Raw genomic sequence first — 21988 nt, 5'->3', positions numbered from 1 at the left:
TCCTGGTGCGGGCTGCCCGTGGCAGCGCCTGACGGGAGCGGCACGGGGGAGCTAGGCGGCGCTCAGGCAGCCGCAGGGGCGGTGGGGTCCTTGCGGCGGCGGGTCGCGGTGACATTGGTGGCCGGCCCGGCAGCAGGCATGGCGCAGAAGCTGGTGCAGCGCATCACCACCCAGGCGCCGCAGCTACTCAGCGGTGAGCACTGGGGAACGGGGCCCACCGGGGCGCTGTGGGAGGGACGGGCCTGGTGGAAAACGCCAACCTTTCCTTCTCCCGGCAGCCGCCGTGGCGTACGGGAAGCCGCGTCTGGCCACGTTCTGGTACTATGCCAAGGTAGAGCTGGCCCCACCGACTCCCGCCGAGATCCCGCGGGCCATCGACGGCATAAAGGCGCTGGTCAGGAGTTTCCAGAGCGGCCGGCTGGCGCAGCTCACCGTCCGGGTAACGGCGGGCGGTAGGGAGGGACCGGGGCAGCTCATTCCCACCCCGAGCTGCCGCCTCGTGAAGCGGCTGAGCTTCGCATGCCCTGCGCGGAGCTGTGACCCCGCTGGTTCCTTTTTACCCTTTCAGGACGCGCTGAGGAACGGTCTGGTGGCTACGGAGGTGCTGATGTGGTTCTACATCGGGGAGATCATAGGCAAGGGCGGCCTGATCGGGTACAACGTCTGAAAATTTCTCCCGCCGTCCTCGGTGCCGTGGTCCTGAATCTGTAACGGGGTCTGTGACAATAAAGCTAGGAACTGGTGTCGAGCTGTCGTGGTCTTTTGTGGTGGGTGGGGTGAGAGCCTGTTCCTGGCCCGGGTTCCACCGGTTGTTACCATACTAGAGCTCCTTCCTGCCTCAGCTGCAGCAGGAGGTGAGGGTTGAGAGGGTTCACACAGCACATATGCTTCCAGTTGTCCCTGGGCATGTTTCACACCAGCTGGTGAGAACCGAAAGAACTGCTGACACTTCACATGCACCATCCAGGGCTGGCTGCTGTGGCTGTACCATGGGGTACGCAGAGATCTGCCCTGAGGCTCTGCTGGTTTGGGTGCAGCTCAGTGAGCAGAAGCCTGTGCAGGTAAGCAGAGCTTTGCCATGCATGCCCTCCTGGCTCCCCAGCAGCTGGACGTGTGGACAGTCTGGGTTTCCATCAGCCCGCTCACTGCCAGCCAGCTTCTAGAGGTACACAACTAGAGCTAACGAGTCTGCACTCCAACACGAGCTCAGAAATGGTCTGTGGAAGGAGCAGTGCAGTCCTTTGGGTAGGGATGAATTGGTTTTATTGTCTCGGAAGAGGGTTCCCAGTCAGCATGGCTTCTTATTGGTACTGCTGTCATACCAGCTGCTTCCCCGGGCCTCGTGTTTGGTCAGCCTATAGCCCTGAGTGACCTACACATCTAGGGCAGCTGCAGAACAGCCAGAGATGACCTCAGCAGTTCATCCCAGCAAGAAGGACTCCCAGCAGGTAGCACAGGTGAGCTAACATGCTTCATGTTTGGTGACCGGGAGGTTTTCAGTGTGGTTTTTTTTTTTTTTTTTGTTAAAAGAAAGGTTCATGATCCAGCAGCTGTGGGTTGCAATGGGTCATCTTCAGGCAATAGATGGAGAAACTCAGGCCAGACAAACTCACCAGCTTCCACAGGTGAGTGCAACAGGAGCAGTGGCAGGACCTGGGTGGCCATCTCCTTTCTGCATGGCCTCCTGTGGTCACTTCTCACATGGCCATCCAGGAGATCAGGGTTTCTGCCTAGCACAGCCAGACAGCACCAACCCTGGAACACCTCTTCTGTTCCTGGGACTTAATGGGTGCTCTTGTTGCTTCCTTTGCTGCCAAGGTCTTTGTGAATTCTCACTCCCCTCTGAGGAGATGATGCTTTCTCACAAGGGTCTGGCCAATGTAACCAGGACTGCAGGCAAACACCTGCTTGTGTGGTGAAGAGAAATGATGACCTCAAAAACTGCCCCTCCCTGAGAGCTCTTTGCTCCTCACTTCACAGACCCATGGCCCAGCAGGTGGGTCCCAGTGAACAGTACAGAGTTTGTAATGAGACAGGCAGAGAGGTCACACGTGCAGCTTAAAGCATGACCTTGGTTTGCAGAGCATTTCTGGACCCAAGAGAGCACAGCAGCCTGCTCCTGCCCAAGGGCCTGTCTGCCCCTGCAACCTGCTGGTACCTCTAGGGATGATCTCAGGGGCAGACACTGGTGGCACTGATGGGTGGGCCCTGTGCTGCAGCTCACACATCAGTGCCAGGCTGGGGGGGCCATCGGACTTGCTCCACCGGGAGGATGAAGTCAAATTCGACTGTAAAAGAACATTCACTCACACACTGGAAAGAAACTATCTGATTTTAATTTTCCTCCCTGCAAGTCCTCCTGAGGAGCCACCCTATCCCTGCTCCCAAGGCAGAGCCCTGGCAGCACATCAAGCGTGAAGTAAACTGAAGTGGCATCTACAAATCCAATGGGCTCCAGTAGCCTTTCTGTCCTCCTTAACATCACGGATACAATGTGGTTGCTTATGTAAGGGGCAAACAGTCCTTTCTTCCTCCCCTGTCACTCTCTCCCTTCAGCTTTAAAGGGAACAGGTACTTTACGTTTCCCAGACCGCTGGCTGATAACCGGTGTGAGTGTGTCTGCAGCGTTGCTTTTCTCAGAGAACACGGCAGGCACTTGTTGGACGTTAACCCCGTCCTGGCTGTGCTGTATGAGATGGAGACAAGCCTACGGCATGACACCGGGGAGCAGCAGGAGCTGGGGGCCTAGTGCCATCGTCATTACCTTCCTCCTGGAGATGGCCACCTGGTGGGACGCTGACCGGGCTCAGCAGGCAAGTGGGGCGAGGAGAAGCAAGGAGTCGGAGGACGGGAACGGGAACGGGAGGAGGGGAAGGCCTAACACCAACTCACCCCTTCGCACCTACCTGGGTGGCTGTTTTCTGCCCTCCGGCAGCAGTTCACACCGGTGTCCCGGGCAGGTCCTAAGCTCCGCCCCGACCCAGGAGCCGGGCGCTTGCGGCCGGGGAAAGCAGGGAGTCCCTGAGGGGGCTCGGACAGCTGGCAGGGGCTGAGGGGCCCGGTCGTCAGGCAGGCCCGGGAGGCCAGACCCGCCTCGCCGCGGCCCTGCGCCCTAGCTGCGCGCCTCCCATTTACCGGGCGCCCGCCCGCATCCCATACCGGAACCGGAGCCGCGCCAAGCGGCGCCCGCATACAGCCCTGCGCTACGGAGGGGACCGGTGGAGCGGCCTATGCCCTATGCGCGGTCCCGGGCGCCGGCGGCTCGCGCTCTCGCTCTGCATTGCCGCCTGGTTATGCTGGCTGCAGCGACACGGTTATGCGACAGCCATGTTCTGGGGCCCGGCCGCGAGGTGCCCCGTGCCTGCATGGCTCTCCGAGCTATGAGGGGCCGCGGCAGCAGGAGGCTGCGGTATCCAGGACTGGGGGCCGCGCTGGGCCTCGGGCCCGGAGCCCTGCATACCACCCAGCGTTATGCCGGGCTAGCACCCGTAGCATATGGCATAGCCAAGAGCCCGGGCGGCGGTCTGGCGCGGCCCCGCAACCTGGATATCACCCACCGTTATGCAGTACCTCTGCGAGCCGGCGAAGCGCTATCCAGGGCGCGGGGCGCGGTCCGGCCCCGCTCTCTGGCTCGTCGCCTCACAGTAAAGATGGCGCACAGCGGTCGGTGGCGCTTCCCTGCCCGGCCCGGCAGCGGTGGCTGGGGCCGCCGCGGGGTAGGGGGGTCCCGGCTGCGGGTGCCGGCCGTGCGGAGCCTGCGGGCCGGTGAGCCGCCGGCACCGGGGCAGGCGGGCGAGGGGGAGCGCGGCGGCCCGAGCTCTGGCGGGGCGGCGGGAAGCGGGGGAGGCGGGGCAGCGCCGGGCTCCGGCGGCTCCGGGGGCCCCGCGGCCGGGGTGGGACCCGGCTTCGATGCGGCGCTCCAGGTCTCGGCTGCCATCGGCATCAACCTGCGGCGGTTCCGCGCGGCCTGCGGCGCCGAGACGGGCAGTGGAGAGGTGAGGCGAGGCGGCGGGGAGGGAGCGGGGGGGAGGGGGTGGAGGAACGGCGCGGCGGTGGTGGTGGTGACGGCGCGGAGGGCGGGCGGGCGCGGCCCGCGGGTCCCGCCGGCCCCGGCCCGCAGCATCCCCGCTCCGCCCCGGCGGGCGGCACACCCCCTGCCCGCACAGCCTAGCCCGGACACACCTCCCGCGCCGGCAGGGTCCGCGTCGCCGCTCCCCGCACAAAGGGCGCGCCGGGCCGCGAGGCAGAGGGACGACGTGGGGAGCCCGGAGGACGGGGGTACCGGCCGTCCTCCACCCCCGCGCTGCCTGGTCCCTTTCCGTACATATGACTCGCCTCTGGGGTGGTCTCTCCACCATCTCCATTATCATCCGCTCCCGTTGCTCCTCTCCCGCGCTCCCCGCCACCGGGAGGTAGGATGTGGCCGGGGGGCGGTAGCGGCAGCTCTCCTCCCCGCGGCGGGTGGGGGCGAAGCGGGTCCTGGCTCTCGTTCCTCCCCGTTGAGGAGGATACTCTGCAAGGAAACGCGTCTTTCGTCGGGAGAGGGGGCTCAAAGGGCCGGGGCGGGGAAGCGGGAGCCCGGGCTCTCCTGTGTGCCCCGCGGCGGGGGCCGCCGACCGGCTGGACCCCGGGACGAGCACGATTCTTCGGCACCCAGAGTGCCGGAGGCCGCATTTTTTTTCCCAAGTTGCTCTTCTTCCCGCCTCTGTTTCAATTTTTTGAAGCCTTTCTGTGGTAGCCAGAGCGGGAATCTGATAGCAGCCCACCTATTGACAGAGCAGGGAAGACGTGATGGGGATGTGTTACTCCCTGGGAGCCGCGGCAATGCTTTTCCCCGTTTTTTCTCTGGCATCACTTGTTAGCTGCGTCCTTGCACCGTAAGGAAAATCCTCAGGTCCCTGGAGCGGGAGCAGCATGCTGGTTTTGGGAAGGATGTTTTGTCTCCTTTCTGCACGGAGGGTATCAGCTCCAGAGCAAGTGAGCCAATCTTTGTATTTTCCCTCTTTGAAGAGTTGCTTTGCCATCCCATCCCTGTTGGTGTCAAGAGTTTATTCAAACATGGTTCAAGCCCAGCTTTCTTGGTGCTGTTGTTTCCTGTTGGGTGCCTTGCAGTGGAGCTTGCTGCTCATGGCTGAGCTGTAATAATCCCTGGCTGCAGAGTCCCAGTGCTGCAGCACAGGGAGGAAAGGGCTGACCATGAGATGCTCCTGACCTCACTTCTGCAGCATGCTGGGCTTGACCCTGACTGCCCCAGCACTCGTCATCTGATGCTTGTGCTCTTGCAGTAGACCAGGGTCAGAGGAATGGGCCTGCTCTGCTTGAAAGAAGCTCATGTCTGGGGAGTGCTGGTTGGGTGGCAGAAATGACAGGAATCTGGGTAACCACCCTGACCACAGAGTGCACAGCTCTGGAGCGTTTCAGAAGGGAACAACATGTGTGTTGCTCTGCTGCTTTGCTTTTCTCCTAAGATGACATTGGATTGATTAGTTTGGTTTCGCAGTTCAAATTGTCTTAAAATAAATTTTTGCATCTCAAAAACTTCTAAAGTATCTTTGAAATACCTTGGTGAGCTTGTTCTTTTATAGCTTGAAGAGGTTCTTGGTGCTGGCAGCTGATGAAGTTAGGCTCTCTTGGATCTTGACCACTTCTTAAATCACTTTTGTATGTAGCTACTACATGCTAGATCAGGGAAGTTGGACTAGATGACCTCTAGAGGTCCCTTCCAAGCCAATGCATTGTATGATACGAAAAACTTATGTCTAAAGATGACATTGAGTGGGAAGCAGTGGTAAAAGTTATTCATGCTGGCTGGCTGTAGGTCGAGTTTCATGAGCAGGGGAGGGGCACACACTGGGTGCCCTCACTTGCTCTGAGACTGCAGCATGCACTAGGTTCTTGGGCTTGTATGGAGAGCAGGTGCTCCTACACACCCAGATGAGGTTGGATGCTTTTCTTGGGTGATGCTCGAGAACCAAAGTGGTTTTGCTTTGAAGGACTCAGTGCTCCTGAGCAGTGCCGTACTTGTGGTCACTGGAGGAGAGGGCAGCTGTGTGTTGGTGTTGAAACAGTCATGTTCTGGTGCCCATGTGGTACCTACTTTGGGTGGAAATGTTCTTCTAGCTGGGGCCTTCCAGAAGGCCTGTGCTTGCTGGGGCCCACCACCCCCTTGGAATATCTGCCTTGTGTTTGCACCACTCCCACAAGGGTGAGGGTCTTCCCTGACCCAGGTCAGCCACAAGCTTCAGCTGAGCTGGTGTTCTGCATTGGGGATAAACACCCAAGCTATCCCTGGGAGCTGAGGAGCCTATGGTGATGAGGAGAAGCAGCTGTGTTACCTTTTTGTGTGTGATTTCTGCTCTGGTGCTTATGTTTTTGACCTGTGGTGGCATGCTGCATTCTGGCATTTGTGTACCTGTTGAAATGGTACATTGCCATCAAGATGGAATGTAAAAAAAAAAAAATAGAAATCCAGAGCAAGGATTGTGCTTGGTCTTTCCCTTGTCTCCTTGGCTGTTCTGTGGGACAGATCTGATTTTATTTCTCATCCAAAAGCACATGGATCTGGGGTGTCACTGCAGATTCCCCAGGTCTCTGGTGGATTTGTGGGATTCCTTGACTCTTCTGCAACACACTGTTTTGCTGAGTTATCTTGAAACCAGCTCACTTTAAGGGAGCTACTCTGAGACTTGACTTTGACACTGTGAGAGTTGGGGGAGTGCTTTTTGCACACTAAAGCTACAGCTGGTGGAAAATGGCATTTGTAGTGTGTGTTTTCCTTCTAGCTTGGTGTGCTTGGCACTTTGATAATCAAGGAAGTTTGCTCATGTTTTCCTGGCTCATTACCTGGGCTTTGGGTATGAGCATGTAGCTGTTAAATGCCTGCTACTGCTGTCAGTTCAGAGCCCTCCTGTCTCTGGAGTTTAGTGGAAGCTTTGGGACACAAGAGCTGCTGGAGTGCACATTGACAGCTTACCTCATAAACCTACATCAGCTTGGAAGCTGCAGAAGCCCGAGGTCTGTGGTGGAAGGTTGTGGTGCTGCTGGTGTCTCTGGAAGCACTGCTGTAGCTATGCATGGGCTTTGAGACGCTGGGTGTGCAGCCAGGGCTGGCTTGTTCTGAAAGCCTCCGAGGTCCATGTGCTGCACAGAGGGAGTGGCTTCCACGCTGCTGCCATGGTCATGCCTGAGCTGGGAGCATGCATTTTCTTCCCTCCATGGGCCTTAAAATCCTGTCTGCCTCCCAGTTGCCCTGGTGTTATGTACAGCTGCTGGGGTGTTTGCTCTGGGAGGCGGAGATGCGGAGCCTATTACTGGTGCTGTGATGACTACACAGGCATGGGGGATACCTGCTGGCAGGTCTGGATGTAAAGCCAGAGGCATGTGGGGACACGTGATGACAGCTCAGGAGACAGAGGGCTTCTCCTTCGGTGCTCGTTTGTCAGAAGCATGAAAACAAAAGTGCCTGCTTGAAGTGTCTTGGTGGTCCCTGTTTCTGCAGTTTGGTCAGTGCTACCCATTACTCAGAACCCTCAGAGGGGAGGTTTGGTGAAGCTGAAAGGAGTTTAGAGTTCCCGGGAGAAGCTGGTTTCAGTGAAAGGTTGTGTGCTTCTCAGCCTCTTTCACCAGCCTCCAAGCATGTAAAACTGTGTCCCGCCCCAAGCTGTGGAGTGCTGCAGAAGGTGCTGACGGCTCCCAGCAGTGAGGTGGGTGGCATGCACAGGCACTTTTCTCCTGCCCATGAGTGCAAGGGGACATTCTCGACACAGGTTTCCCAGCTGTGTGCCAGAGCTTGCTGACCAGACCAGAGCACGAAGTGGGAAAAGGGCCTGGCTGTCCTCCATGAAGTGAAAGTGTGGCAGGGAGATGTTTCCTTTGGGTTTCAGTTGTGTGCTGTGTTTTGTGTCCCTCTCCCGCATTGGTGGCTGTTGGGGTTGGTGATCTTGGTTTTTACCAAGAGTATTGCAGTTGATGGTGGTCAGTTTCCTCACTTCAATCTTGTGTGCTGACAGTGAATGAATTCTTGGACCTTGAGCTAAAGGGATGCCACAAAATTCCTATAGCAGAGTGAGCTGCTCCCCCTAAGCCCAGCTGCAAAGCAGAGCTTCTGTGCTTTGCCAGGTGGTGCATGTTCCTATAGGAGCAAAAGATGAGCTGACCGCTGCTGGAGGTTTCTGTAATGCATGACTACAGCAGCTGTAGAGCACATTCGTGTACAGGAGTGTCTGATGCTTGCAATCCACTGCTGTGGTGCCTTGGGCATCTTTATTATTTACATCCTCTTCTGTTTAACAACAAGCTCTAGAATTCTTTCCTTTTCTTAGTTGTGCAAGTCCAGCTGAAGCATTGCTTTCAAAACCTCCATCATGGAACTGGGAGAGAGAGAGGTTTCACTTGCTAGAAGTGACGTGTGGCCAGTTGTCTTAGATGTGGTCCAGGAGGCTTTGCTCGTGTTTTTCTCTCAGCACCTGCAACCTAAAGTCTTTCTAGGTAGTTTGGCTGCCTCCCTTCTTGGGAGGGGTATTGAAAGTATGTTGTGACCAGGATGAGGCTGTTTCAGGTGCTCTAAAAAGCAACTGGCTTTCTTCAGAGTGGAAATTCCAAATGGGGATTTCTCACCCAGGATGGAAGTGGGACTTGGTGGGAAGTGGGGACTGGTTGTGTTTGTTGGTGGGCTGCTGCTGGAAGTTGGCCTGGTAACCAGAGATCAGCTGTACCACTGCCTCAAAGTGCTGGAAAATCCTATTTCCCTCCTAGCAGGCTGGTGAGACTGAGCCGTGTGCTCAGCAGTGCTGCCAGAATGGGTGTGCCCTGCGTGTCACCTCGTGAAGAACAGCTTGCTCCTGCAGCTCTGACATCAGGAGTCACATCGTGGCTGTATGGTCGTGGCTGATTGCCTTGGCAGCACAGCTGCATCTTCCCCTTGTTCTAGTTTGGGGTTGTGTGGAAGTGACCCAGCCAAGAGCCTTTGGATGCTCTCATGACACACTGTGCAGGTAGATGGATGCTACGGTGAGGCAAAGCCCCATGGAAGCCTGTGTGCCACTCCCACTCTCTTGTCTCATTAGTGAGTGAATGGATGAGTGGCCCCTCAGCTGAGCTGGGACATCTCAGGAAGCCCTGCTGCATCACAAGCGATTGCCTGGGGAATCATCTCTCTGAATTCCCTCACAACTCTGGTCCTGGCACAAGCGTTTGTCTCGGGGTTACCTAGTGCCAGCCTCCAAGGGTGGCTGCTGAACAGAGTCCATTAGGTATTGTTGCCACAGTTACTAAGCAGGCTTGTGAATGAGCTTCTAAAAATAGCTTTTCTCTCTCCAAGAAGATGAGGTGCAGTCTAATTGGGTCTCCAACCAAGATGATGTGCAGGAGAAGAGTAAAGCATTGTTCAGGTGACTGTTGTAAACTTACAGAAAGCTTTTCAAGAGCTGGTTGCAACAAGCCATATCACTGGTTCCATGCTTCCAGCAGCTTTGGTGACAGTCCCTCCAGACTTCGTGGAGCCATGGAATCACAGAATGGGTTGGATCCCTTTAAGGGACCATTAGAGGTTGTCTAGTCTGACCCCCCAACATCTTCAAAGAGAGCAGGTTGCTCAGTAGTGGCACAGGTTCTACTGTTATTCCTCAGACAGAAGTCAGAACATCAGTCAGTACCTTCAGGACAGCTTCTCATTTAAAGGTGGATATCCCTCCAAGATCTTTAGTCAGAAATTCTTTAAAAAGTTATTAGGCTCAGGAATGTTGGAGTAGAAATTTCCTTGCAGCTTTTCTGTTCTTGTTGTAGCTGAGTTGCTTCAGGACAAGCCTTTCCTCATCTGCTGACAGCTATGAGTTCAGACCAGCAGAGGTGGTGTGTTTGAGCAGGAGGTGCACATGGAAGCTCTGCATTTCAGACACGCAGAGTTGGGCTCCGCATCTTGCGTGAGGGAAGCCTCCCTTCACCCTTGTATTTATAATCCCAAGTGACCTTTTCTGTGTTGTTATTCTTTCTCCGGTAAATGAGGTCACGTTGAAAACCATTATGGTTTTTAATCACTCTCCATCTGTTGTGCTGTATAGTCACTTCTGAAAATCAGGAAGGAGGCTTTTTCTGTTGGATTTGCCTCAAAACAGCACTGTGCCATACAATGGCCTACGGGATGGGTTAGCCTGGCAACTGCCTACTGGTACTGTGTGGCCTTCTTGATCTTCTCTGACCAGTTAAAAGGCCGCCCAAGAAGGTAGTGAGAGAGACCACACTGAGGTCAGCAGTGCACTTCTGAATGTCTCCAAACGAGCATGAAGGGCACTTTGGTCATGCTATTTGTAGCCACAGGGATGGTTTTGTAGCAAGAGCCCTTTGACTGTAAATCCTTCTGGTCACTCATGCCCAGGATATCAGGCCACAGCCAGAATCCATGCATCCCATGGAAGATGCAAGGATTCGGAACTCAGTTAAATCTAAGGCAAGTTCTGAACAAACTTCTTAGGGGAAGGCTCTCTTATAAATGAGTCTTTACGTCACTTACTCTCCCTGAAAATGCTGTGTTTGTGAGCTGTGCTCCTCAGGTTGTAGTGTGGCGGTTTTGGAGGTAGCACCAGGGAGCTGTTTGATTATAGCTGGGAAACTCTGAAATGAATTGTTCCATGGGAAGAAATCACTGCTGTCTTCTTCACCAGACAGGGCCTTGAGTCTTCTGCCTGCAGTGGCAAGTTTTGCCTCCCTGGGGAAGGTGTGCTCATGCACACACAAGTCAGCATTATTTGGCCTTTCTCAGTACTAAACACAGGCCATATGCACATGATGGGGTGTCTGAAAATGCTGCAGGTCTCGGTTTTTGGTGGGCTACTAAAGAAAAAATGGTGTGGGGCAAGCAGCTGTTCCCTTTGTGTTTCTAAACCCAGCTGTTAGTAGGTGGGGAGTTATTCTCCAGTGTGCATTCTTGGTGCTTAGACCATTGCAGCCAGAATGTGTTACTGTGAGTGGCCTCTGTGCTGCTGTGAAGACCCTCTCCTGGGCACACACCTTGCTGTGGGCACACGTCCTGTGGCCAGCCTGCATGCACAGGGAGCAACAATGACCCACAGCGCCAGGAACCAGCTCCAAGGCCCTGGCTGTGGGGTTATGGTTGAGAATCAGGGAACTGCCCTTCCAGTGAAGGGCCCAGGGGCTTCTCATGTAGGAGCAATGCCCTTGGGCACTGTTTTACTGCTTTGCTGTTGCTTTGTTGGGTTTTCTTGGCATCACTGCTGCAGCTGTGAAGAGCGAGTGAGGTGAAGGGCAAGTCTGTTTCCTTCTCCAGCACATGCAGATAATTAATTGCTTACAGCAATTATAAGCTGCAGCCTAAGTGTGTAAGTCTGGTGTTTGACTCGCTGCAGCGTTATCTGCGTGGAGAAGCGGAGTGGCCTTCTGCTTGGATTGCGCTAGAGTTCTTCAGTGCTAGGGCTCAGCAAGAAGAAACAAGCAGAGAATCTTGAGAAATAAAGTTTGCTTTGATCCTTGCTATTTCTTATCCCATCACCACCTCTTTGTGGATGCAGGTGTGAGTCTCAGTGCATGGGGTTTAATTTCTTTAAACTGTAGTTCATGTAGCTGGGAGTTTTCTTCACCCTTCCCTCAGGGAAGCTGTTGGAAAGGGGCCAGAGTGAGCCTCAACATCTTGCTGGAGCTCCAGGATCCTTGGGCAGAGTTACAGACCTCAGATGCTTCTGGTCATCCAGAGAGGCATTTGGAGGAGTTAGTTTGCATGTGAACTAGGAAACGTTTCTTTTGCTGGAGTGTGTTTGTGGGGCAGTTTGAATAAGAGTCTGTGAGCTCTGGTTTGGTGAGCAGCAGGCACACTGGTTCTTTGTTTCTTCATGAATCTGTAAAGCACAGCTCTCTATGTGTACCTACGCAAGTGCTTCTGAGAAGAACAAACACCACTGAGTTACATGGGGAAGGAGAACCCACTAGAGTCCTTTCATGCTTTGATTGTGGTGAAGTTGCTTTGAATGTTGATGTCGTCCACAGCCTCACCTTTTTGATCCTTTTTCTTATTGCAGGATGAACAGTTTCTAGGTTTCGGTTCAGATGAAGAAGTCAAAGTACAAAGTCCCAACAGGTCCCCCACAGGTAGGTTCAAACTGTGGACTGTTGACTTTGTGATGTCCTCTGTGATAGTTTTGCTGTGTGTCTCCTGTTTGTTCTATCACATCTGGTCCACCATAAAAACCACCCCAGCCCTTGGATTTGACTTAGGTAGGCTTGGACTCTTCATGTCTGTTGTATTATGGAGCAGGGAAACTTTGAGTAAGAGTTGTTATGATGAAACTGGGGTTTGCCTTGCTTGTGGCATGTGGCACTCAGCTTGGCCTTGCCAGCACCCTGCTGCAGGACACCTGCTGATGGGGTGCCAAGTGAAGAATGGGGCTCCTTGTCAGAGCAGGGTGAGGATCCTCTGGTGCCTTGAAATGAAAGAGGTGAGTCATTGAGGCTTGCAGATCTGCTGGTGACTCCAGTGCCCAGTGTTTGCTGTGTTTCAAAGCTAAACCCAGATGTTCTAGTAAACCTGTCAGCCTGTCCACATAAGTTTTCTTGCCTTTGGACCTGTCTCTGAGGGTACAGGTGGATGGTACCAAGGAAGGATTTCTTTTTCTTACTTTCCTGTCAATTAGTTTTGATCTGCTTAAAGAAATAAATAGTCTTTGAATGTGTGGGAGAGGCATGTGCCTTTGAGGTTCATTGTTCCCTTTCCAGGCTGGGTGGATGGTTTTGTGCTGTCGCACAGTTATTGTGCCAAGGCAAGGTCATGTTTGAAAAACACACTCTGCTTCCTATTGTGCGAGGGTGAAGAGGTTTGCTGGAAAGGTGCTCTCTATCTGGAATGATAAAAATGGGCCTTTAGTTGTTCATTAACTGGAATGTCTTGGCAGCTTGTTTGGGCAGCGTGACCTGGGTAATGCTGATCCAAGACTCGGAGTTCAGTGTGTGCTTTGCATTCTCTCCTTCCATCTCCAGTTAAATCTAGTCCACGGAAACCTCGCGGGAGGCCTCGGAGCAGCTCTGACCGAAGTTCAGCTGTACCGTCAGACTCTTCATCAGTGTGCTCACCTTCAAGCAAGTCTGAGACCACATCCATGGAAAAAGTAAAGAAGAAGGAGTCAAAGAGCGGGGAAAAAAGGCGAGGGAGACCACCAACGCTTACAAGCGTCAAGTTCAAACTATCACCAGTGAGGGATGCGTCAGACATCCAGAAGGGCAGTAATGAAGAGAAAGAGAGCCTGAAAAAAATTAAAAGGTCACCATCCACTACATTTCAGCAAGCAACTAAAATCAAGAAGTTAAGAACTAGTAAGCTCTCCCCACTGAAATCCAAATTTAAGCCTGGGGCAAAACTCCAGCTTGGGAGGAAGAGTGTCCAGATTGTGCGCAGGAGAGGCAGGCCACCGTCCTCTGAACGCCTAAAGACATCCTCGCCCGTGGTCATGAACTCGCAGCTGGAGAAGCCCCAAAGGATTCGCAAGGAGAAGGATGGCACACCCCCTCTCACCAAAGAGGAGAAGGCTGCTGTCAGGCAGAGCCCACGCAGGATCAAGCCTGTCAGGATCATCCCTTCCACCAAGAGGACAGATGCCACAATCGCGAAGCAGCTCTTGCAGAGGGCTAAGAAGGGCGCACAGAAAAAGATTGAGAAGGAAGCAGCCAAACTGCAGGGCAGGAAAGGGAGAACCCAACTGAAGAACATCCGGCAGTTCATCATGCCAGTGGTGAGTGCCATCTCCTCGCGCATTATCAAAACGCCCAAGCGGTTCATTGAGGACGAGGACTATGACCCTCCCATCAAAATATCCCGGCTGGAGTCCACCCCCAACAGCAGGTTCAGCGCCACCTCCTGTGGCTCCAGTGAGAAGTCCAGTGCCGCTTCTCAGCATTCGTCCCAGATGTCTTCAGACTCCTCGCGGTCCAGCAGCCCCAGTGTGGACACTTCCACAGACTCCCAGGCTTCCGAGGAGATGCAAACACTTTCTGAGGACTGCAGCAATACTCCCGAGGTTCACACTCCACTGCCCGTTTCCCAGTCCCCTGAGAACGATAATGGTGACAGGAGGAATAGAAGGTTTTCAATAACAGAAAGAAGCTTTGGCCAGAGGACTGCGAAAAAGCTGTCAGCTTTACCCAGCGTGCCGCAGCAGCCATCCTCCTCCTCTCCTCCTCCGCCTTTGCTCACTCCCCCGCCACCACTGCAGCCGGCTTCCAGCATCTCAGACCACACCCCATGGCTGATGCCCCCCACCATCCCACTGGCCTCACCCTTTCTTCCTGCTTCCACTGCACCCATGCAAGAGAAGCGCAAGTCGATCCTGCGAGAGCCGACGTTCCGATGGACCTCGCTGAAGCATTCCCGCTCGGAGCCACAGTACTTCTCCTCAGCCAAGTATGCCAAAGAGGGTCTCATTCGCAAACCGATCTTCGACAACTTCCGGCCCCCGCCGCTGACACCGGAGGACGTGGGCTTTGCATCTGGCTTCTCGACGCCTGGTGCCACAGCCCCAGTGCGTCTCTTTTCTCTGCACTCTGGCACGAGGTTTGATATGCACAAAAGAAGTCCCCTGCTGCGAGCACCCCGCTTCACACCAAGCGAGGCCCACTCCAGGATCTACGAGTCTGTGACCCTACCCTCATCAGTTGGTCGCACCACCACGGGGACCTCTGCCACAGGTGCCTCCTCTCGGCGGCGGAAGAGAAAAGTGTTTAGCCCCATCCGATCAGAGCCCAGATCTCCTTCACACTCCATGAGGACAAGAAGTGGGAGGCTCAGTACCTCCGACCTGACAGCTCTCACCCCGCAGTCCTCTGTCTCCTCCTCATTAACAAGCATTTCTGTTAGTTCTCTCGCCACTAGTGCCTTAAATTCAACTTTTACTTTTCCTTCCCATTCTCTAACACAATCTGGGGAATCTGCAGAGAGAAGCCAGCGTCCAAGGAAGCAGACAAGCGCTCCAGCAGAGCCGTTCTCATCTGGCAGCCCTGCTCCTCTCTTCCCCTGGTTCACATCAAGCCCCCAGACAGAGAGAGGCCGAAACAAGGACAGGGTAGCAGAGGAGGTCTCCAAAGATAAAGATGCTGACAAAAGCTTGGAGAAGGACAAGAGCAGAGAGAAAGACAGGGAAAGAGAAAAGGAGAACAAGCGGGAGTCAAGGAAAGAGAAAAAGAAGAAAGGGTCAGAAGTTCAGAGTAGCTCTGCATTGTTTCCTGCAGGTAAAATACCCAAAGAAAAAGTTGTCAGTGAAGATGTTGCATCCTCATCATCTGCCAAAAAACCTGCTGGACGCAAGAAGTCCACTGCAGCAGATCCCACGGCAGATACCTCCTCTGCTGCTCTGGTGGAGGCAGCAGCCATCAAAACCAAAACGTCCAAGAAAGGTAGAGGTGGGCTGGACAAATCGGATCTGGACCTGAGCCCCACCGTGCCAGCTTTGGAGAAGGAGAAAGCTCTGCGTCTTGCTGCTCCTTCATCAAGCACTGTTAAACATTCCGCTTCCTCCATCAGCTCCATGCTGGCTCAAGCAGACAAACTGCCAATGACTGACAAGAGGGTGGCCAGCCTCCTGAAAAAGGCAAAAGCCCAGCTGTACAAGATCGAGAAGAGCAAGTCCCTCAAGCAGGCAGATCAGCCCAAAGCACAGGTACTCCTTTCTCCACGCTGTATTTTTGCTTTGAACCTCAGCTGAAAGCCACCAGTTGCTTTCATGCCCTGACCATGAAGAATTAACGTCCCGAGCTGAGCAGCTGCTGGTGCAGCAGATGGCAGACGGTGGCAAATGGTCCCAAACTGAGGCACCCCAGGCAGGAGCTGACAGGGAGCTGTGTTGTAAGGGATCAGCACCATGGTGCTGCTTAGTTGCTTTCTCTGAATAAATGTAAGCCAAACAATCATCTGGAGCGGTGGCACCCCTGAAAGCACAGCTCCAGCAAGCTCCTTGCTGTGTAAGCTTGCCCTAATGGCACTGATGCTGAAGATCAGTAGCTCCAGTTTTAAAGAGAGCGCTCCCAGGAAGCTGTCTCTGAAGTGGACACCTGCATGCTGCTGTGTGTCTGCCCTGGTACAGAAGCAGCCCAGGCCCTCACAATTACCTGTTTGAGGAGTCCAGGTAGTAGGAAATATTTCAGAATCCTATGATGAAAACATGGAAAATTACACTAAAAGGCTACAGTTCCTTTATCACCACAGTAAACCAAACCACTCACCTTAGGGCCAGCCACTGCAGAGCTCTCAGCCAGCCTGATTTCAGCCAGGCTTCTGCTGGGTCAGTTGGCACTAGGTATTAGTCCAGCTCCAGTCAAATGTTTGTTCTGCCAGTGCTTTGGTAAGGCAGCTTCATGAGCTGGGGCCATTTTCAGTAGCAGGTAGAAACTTCCCTTGTGATTCCAAATGAGTGGAACCTCCTCTTCTGTAGAGTTTATCCTCGCTTGGAATAGCTTAGAAGGCTGAGAGGTCTCATTCTAACAAAGTGCAAGCTGGAGATTTAGGCTGTCCAGAAGCTTCCAGTAGATGTTTGCCCAGCCTGGCTTTGGTGCCTGTCTCAGGAGTCCTTTCTGTTCTCCGGCTCTGAACCACAGGGACAAGAGAGCGATTCATCAGAGACGTCAGTGCGTGGGCCACGGATCAAACACGTTTGCAGGAGAGCTGCAGTGGCGCTGGGCCGCAAGCGTGCAGTGTTCCCTGATGACATGCCCACTCTGAGTGCCTTACCATGGGAGGAGCGGGAGAAGATACTGTCTTCCATGGGCAATGATGGTGAGTTGCAGTTCTGAGCTTTTGTGGACTGCTTCAAGTGGTTAATGAGGCAAGTTAAAAGAATTCTGGGCTCTCCTTACCATGCAGGATTCCCTCCTTTAGCTGTTATGTTTGTTCTGAACGTGTGGCCTGCACTAACCATGGGCTGCCGAGAGCCCTGCACGCATATGTGTGTGTGCACACTGACACATCCCTTGTGTGGCTCTGCAGATCAACTGAGGCTTCATCCAATACATTCCATTGGCAAACCAGATGCTCCTGGAACATTCTTTGGCATCAGTGAATTCACATCAGGCTGTTGTTTTTGGGTTTTTTGGTTTTTTTTGGTTAGATAAGTCATCGATAGCTGGCTCAGAAGAGGCTGAACCTCTTGCTCCACCTGTCAAGCCAATTAAGCCGGTGACCAGAAACAAAGCACAGCAGGAGCCACCGGTGAAGAAGGGACGGCGCTCAAGGCGCTGTGGGCAGTGCTCAGGCTGCCAGGTTCCAGAGGACTGCGGGGTCTGCACGAACTGTCTGGACAAGCCCAAGTTCGGAGGACGCAACATCAAGAAGCAGTGCTGCAAGTAAGTGGCGTCTGAGGAACTGCATGGCAGGTCTCTGCACTGAACCACCCCTTGCCACCGTCACCTTGCAGCATGGGCTTTGAGTGAGGGCTGAGGCTGGGTCACAGCAGGGGACTGAAAACAGTTTAAAAGTCAAGGACCTGGTTCAAGATGTGCTTGTTATGAGCTCTTTCTCTAAAGTTCAGTTCTGGTTTACTTTCCACAGTTTGACACAAGCAGCCTGGCACTGGGAGGCGTTCAATACAAGGTCAGGTGCTCTCGTTAGGCAGCATGGGCTTCTGCAAGGAAGGCAACATATGCATGAGTAATCTCTTCTCCCACATTGCAATTCTGGAGAGCTTCTGTTGGCAAGATGGTGTTTATCTGGGGTATATGCACTATTCTGGAGGTCATGAAGAAACACTGCTCTCTCTTCCTTTTTCCTATCAGTTTTGTACATATCACTGAGCCTGAACCTGTTTGCTGTTTGAAACTGCTGCATTAAATCCATTTTGCCAGACAAGATAATTTGTCTGAAAAGGCAGCAGCTGAAGTGGCACCAGCAGAGACTGTTGTGGTACAGATCAAGCTGCAAGGATCTCCTGGTCCCATCCTACTCCATCTGTAACTAGTTTTGTCTGAAATAGCCCTAGTTGGAATTATGGAAACCTACAGTGGAGAGAGGACTCTTGGAAGTACCCTGATGCTTCTGAAATCTAAGATACGAAACTAGAGGGGGATTTGCTGGTGGAGCAATGGTATTGCCTAGGCAGTTGTATTAACCTGCAAATTGTGTTGAGAGGGTTGAGAAGTCTCTTTGACACATCTTGAAGGAAGGAAGGGGAAAAAAAAAAGGATTGCTTGGGAAACAGTAGTGGGTGTATTGATAATGGTTTCTTCAGCTTCTCCTGTCCAATGTTCGTAGACTGCCCTCTTGATGGCTGCATTATTCTGATTTCCCAACCTGCTCTTTCTCTGTAGGATGAGGAAGTGCCAGAACCTGCAATGGATGCCTTCCAAAGCCTATCTCCAGAAGCAAGCAAAAGGTAGGTGAGAGACTCAGCTCAAGAATATGAGAAAGAGGCTTTTTTGGTCTTGTGGGGAGCTTCTGCTGGCTGCTCAGCCTCCCTCTGCCCTTCAGGGGAAGCTTTTCCCTGCTCCCAGTTGCCACAGGGCTGGATGATTCTCTGACCCAAGGTCCAAGCAAGCCATCCCTGTGCCCTGTTCAATCCCTTTGGGGGGACTCCGTGTTGGTGTGGCAGCGCTCAGGGCTGCTTCCTTTGCACAGCTAAGCTCTCGCTCTGCTGTGCTGCAGGAGGGTCTGGCAGTTCAGAGCAGAGGCCCCAGGCATTAGAACAGAGATTGCTGCTGAAGCCAAGGGCATTAATTTCACTGACCAAAGGCTGTATTTTTTCAAGTAACATTTTTTCGATTTGTATGACAAAATGACCAAGTTGCGACATCAAAGTGTCTGCTTCCTTGCTTTAGAAAATCAGCAAATCACTCTAAGTCACCATTTTGTCTGTGTAGCTTTATTGACACTTATTCTCCCTAGCTGCAAAGAAGAAAGAGAAGAAGTCGAAGACAAATGAGAAGAAAGAAAGCCATTCTGGGAAGAACCAGCTGGACTCTGGGCAGAAGCAAGCTCCCCAGGCTGTAGTGGCCAGAGAAGACAGCGCCATGAAAAAGAGCAGTGAGCCTGCCCGTAAGCCCACTGAGGAGAAGCATGAGGATGGGGCTTCCTCCATCCCAGCGTCGGAGCCCAAACAGGCCCCTGCACCTGGCAGCAGAAAGACTGGCAAGCAGGCAGCCCAGCCCATACAGCCCCCTCCTCTGCAGCCACCCAGCTCAGGGTCATTGAAAAAAGAAGCTCCTAAACTGGCCACTTCTGAGCCTAAGAAAAAGCAGCCTCCCCAGCCAGAAATAGGTAAATGGGACAGTTTCTGCTCAATCCGTTTGAGTCGCGGTAAATAACAGTGTAGATGCTGCTAAAAGCTGTTGGATTTGAAACTGAGAAAGGCTTCAGGAGCTGCTGAAGTTACAGCAGAGTTGTTTGGAAGTTTTGCTTAGAGCTGGCTCCTTTCTACTGAACTGCGGCCTGCCTGGGGTGGGGAGAGAGAAGGCAGGCAGAATCCTTGCTGTGATTGCCAATCCGTAGCCCTGGCAGCCTTGCAGTGTATCTGGAGGCTGTTGACTGCTCATGTCCCAACGATTACAGATTACACAGAGGCTGTAATCTGCCAAAGCCCCACTGGTGGCCAGCACAGCAGCTCCATGGTTCAGTGCCTCTGCACCCAGAGCATCTCAGGCTTTGAGCAGAGCATGCTCTGGGTCATGCCTCCAGGAGGCTGCTTGAGCCACAGCTGGTGAGGTGTAGTCCCAGAGGAGGGTGGAGAAATTCTAGTCTAAAGTCCATCACACGCTACCCAGCTGATTTTTTTCCCCTTTTCTCCTCCACAGGTGGCTGTTAGTTACTTGAAATACTCATAATTTTTCCCCCCTTCCTAGGCACAGAACAAAGCAAACAGAAAAAAATTGCTCCCCGTCCAACTTTCCCTGTGAAACAGAAACCAAAAGAAAAGGTGAATACTGCTTTTTGTACAGTCAGTAAATGTCAAGAACCCTGAGCGTGTGTCTGTCTAGAAAGCAGAACTGAGTTACTTAACCCTCTTACAGGTTTGGGGCTTTTTGTCCTTAGAGCTGTTTGGGCTTCCCTTGTGGCAGGATGTGGATGCCAAAGCACCTGGCATATGCCTAAGGTTCAGCTCAGATGTTAGCTTGTTCTCTAAGACTTGGACCTTGTGGGGTGGGGGCTGAATTTCCCACAAGAAATGGAACTACCTTCCTTTCGGGAACAACTCCAGAACAACCACCAAAACCTAGAAAGAATTGTCTTCTTTAAATCTGAGAGGACTGCCTAGGGACTAATTACAGCAGGAGCTGCCTCGCTGCAGTGCTGTGATGGGAGCCAACAACACGGTGAGAGGGGAGCACAGCAGATGCGTTGGAGATGTAACTGCCTGTGGAACGCTCTTGAGAAATGGTTTGCAGAATGCAACAGAGTACCCAACTGCTACCCACTGGTTAATGCTGTGGTGGTTTGGGGGGGCTTGTCTGTGAATTATCTTCATTTACTGTCATTGCTGGTGAAGTTCTGCCTCAGGGGGTTGGGATTAATACAGGCTCCTTTCCTTGCTCAGGAAAAGCCCCCTCCCATAAGCAAGCCAGAGAGCAGCACGCTGAATCTGCTCAGCACTCTGACTAATGGAAGCAGTTCCAAGCAAAAGCCACCTACAGATGGAGTCCACAGAATCCGGGTGGATTTCAAGGTAGAGGACCCAATGTTTTAAGTCTTTGAATGTTTCCTGGCTCTAAGCACTGGAACTAGAGTCCCTCGCGAGTGCTGGCAGCGACCTCTCGGCGTGTCGGGTACCGTCCAGAGAGCTGCACGTAGGAGCCTTCGTGACAAGTCACTCGGTTGGTTTTTTAGAAGTTTGTTTGCCTTTTTTTTTCCTCATAATTAGAGTTCTGGATGAAGAGACATTTAAAGCTTTAAAACCTTAACTGTCAATGTGTGAGGATGAGCAAGAATTTGAGGTTTATGAAGAATTATTCCATTAAGATGGAACTCTAAATCCTTACCACAACTTGAGCCAACAAGATTTGGGGAAAATGTTAGTAACTTGTAATTGACAACCTTTGGGGCATATCTGGGGTTTTAAACTGATAACTCATGTACTTTTCTGAACAACAGTGTTGAAATAATAAAAATCAATATTTTCCTAATAATTTTCCAGTCCATCTATAAGTGTTCATCCTGGAGATCGTAGTGAGATCTCAGCAGTGTTTGATCCAAATACAATAAAGTGTAACTCTTCTGAAGTGTCCCTTTCAGCAGTGGCTCTGCAGTGGTGCCCAGCTCTGCCCGCTCCCGCCTGCTTTCCTAGGAGGAAGGCTGGTGTGTGGCGGAGCCCCTTGGCAGGAGCCGCGCCGAGACGCGACTGTTCTGACCTAAAGTAGAGCATGGCAGAGGCTGAGGAGGCCTCAGCTGGAGTCTAGTGGCAGGCACTGGCCATGTAAGGCAGAAAGATCAATGTGAGCACTCTGTACTGATGTCGTATTGCCTTGTTCTGCTTGGTGACGTGTCCTTTTGTCCTTGCAGGAGGACTGTGAAGTGGAGAATGTTTGGGAGATGGGTGGGTTAGGCATCGTCACCTCGGTACCTATTACTCCCAGGGTGGTCTGTTTTCTCTGTGCCAGCAGTGGACACGTGGAGGTAAAGCATTGTGTTCTGCCCTCAATGACATAGTTACAGCACAGCCTTGTTATAAAGCCAAAGCAGTACGAAATGTACCTCATAGCCCAAAGCAGTATAAGTGCTGCCTCTAAAGCTGTCCTGGCTAAGCTTTCTCCCAAGATGTCAAAAGGCAAAGTGTTTAAAACCATCTGGAAGCTTCTGCAGCACTCACTTTGGAGGTGACCTGTGTTAGACATAAAAATAGTGTATTTGAGGGCTCCCACAGCTCCTGGTTTGCCATCCCACCTCTAGTGGAGAGCCAAGGGCTTTGCTTTCCTTTGCCTTGGAATAAGAAAGGCCCCCTGAGGGTGTGGGAGCGCTTTAGACAGCATTGGCCTTCCCAAGGGTGTCTCTTACATGCTGAGAGCTGCAAACCATCACTGA

At 52.9% G+C, this 21988-nt stretch overlaps 2 protein-coding genes across 2 annotated transcripts in view; both read left to right on the top strand.

Moving 5' to 3' along the window:
* The first annotated feature begins 102 nt into the window (after positions 1 to 102).
* ATP5MG (ATP synthase membrane subunit g) lies at positions 103 to 742 on the top strand. Its single transcript, XM_054395684.1, has 3 exons — positions 103 to 193; positions 279 to 439; positions 569 to 742. Exons 1-3 carry the CDS (start codon positions 139 to 141, stop codon positions 665 to 667), a joined length of 315 nt encoding a protein of 104 aa, XP_054251659.1. The 5' UTR covers positions 103 to 138; the 3' UTR covers positions 668 to 742.
* A 2908-nt stretch (positions 743 to 3650) lies between these two features.
* The window catches only part of KMT2A (lysine methyltransferase 2A), a 40048-nt gene continuing 21710 nt past the window's right edge, over positions 3651 to 21988 (top strand). The window contains exons 1-10 of the mRNA XM_054395671.1: positions 3651 to 3995; positions 12027 to 12096; positions 12982 to 15650; positions 16585 to 16762; positions 17094 to 17328; positions 18289 to 18353; positions 18863 to 19234; positions 19816 to 19889; positions 20508 to 20636; positions 21470 to 21583. Of these exons, the coding sequence (XP_054251646.1) occupies positions 3651 to 3995; positions 12027 to 12096; positions 12982 to 15650; positions 16585 to 16762; positions 17094 to 17328; positions 18289 to 18353; positions 18863 to 19234; positions 19816 to 19889; positions 20508 to 20636; positions 21470 to 21583 (4251 nt within the window). The remainder of the gene's footprint in view (positions 3996 to 12026; positions 12097 to 12981; positions 15651 to 16584; positions 16763 to 17093; positions 17329 to 18288; positions 18354 to 18862; positions 19235 to 19815; positions 19890 to 20507; positions 20637 to 21469; positions 21584 to 21988) is intronic.

This window comes from Indicator indicator, chromosome 34 (genome assembly GCF_027791375.1).
Source record: "Indicator indicator isolate 239-I01 chromosome 34, UM_Iind_1.1, whole genome shotgun sequence".
Taxonomy (NCBI): domain Eukaryota; kingdom Metazoa; phylum Chordata; class Aves; order Piciformes; family Indicatoridae; genus Indicator; species Indicator indicator.
The sequence above is the reverse complement of the archived record's forward strand: the minus strand, read 5'-3'. Positions and strand labels throughout refer to the sequence as shown.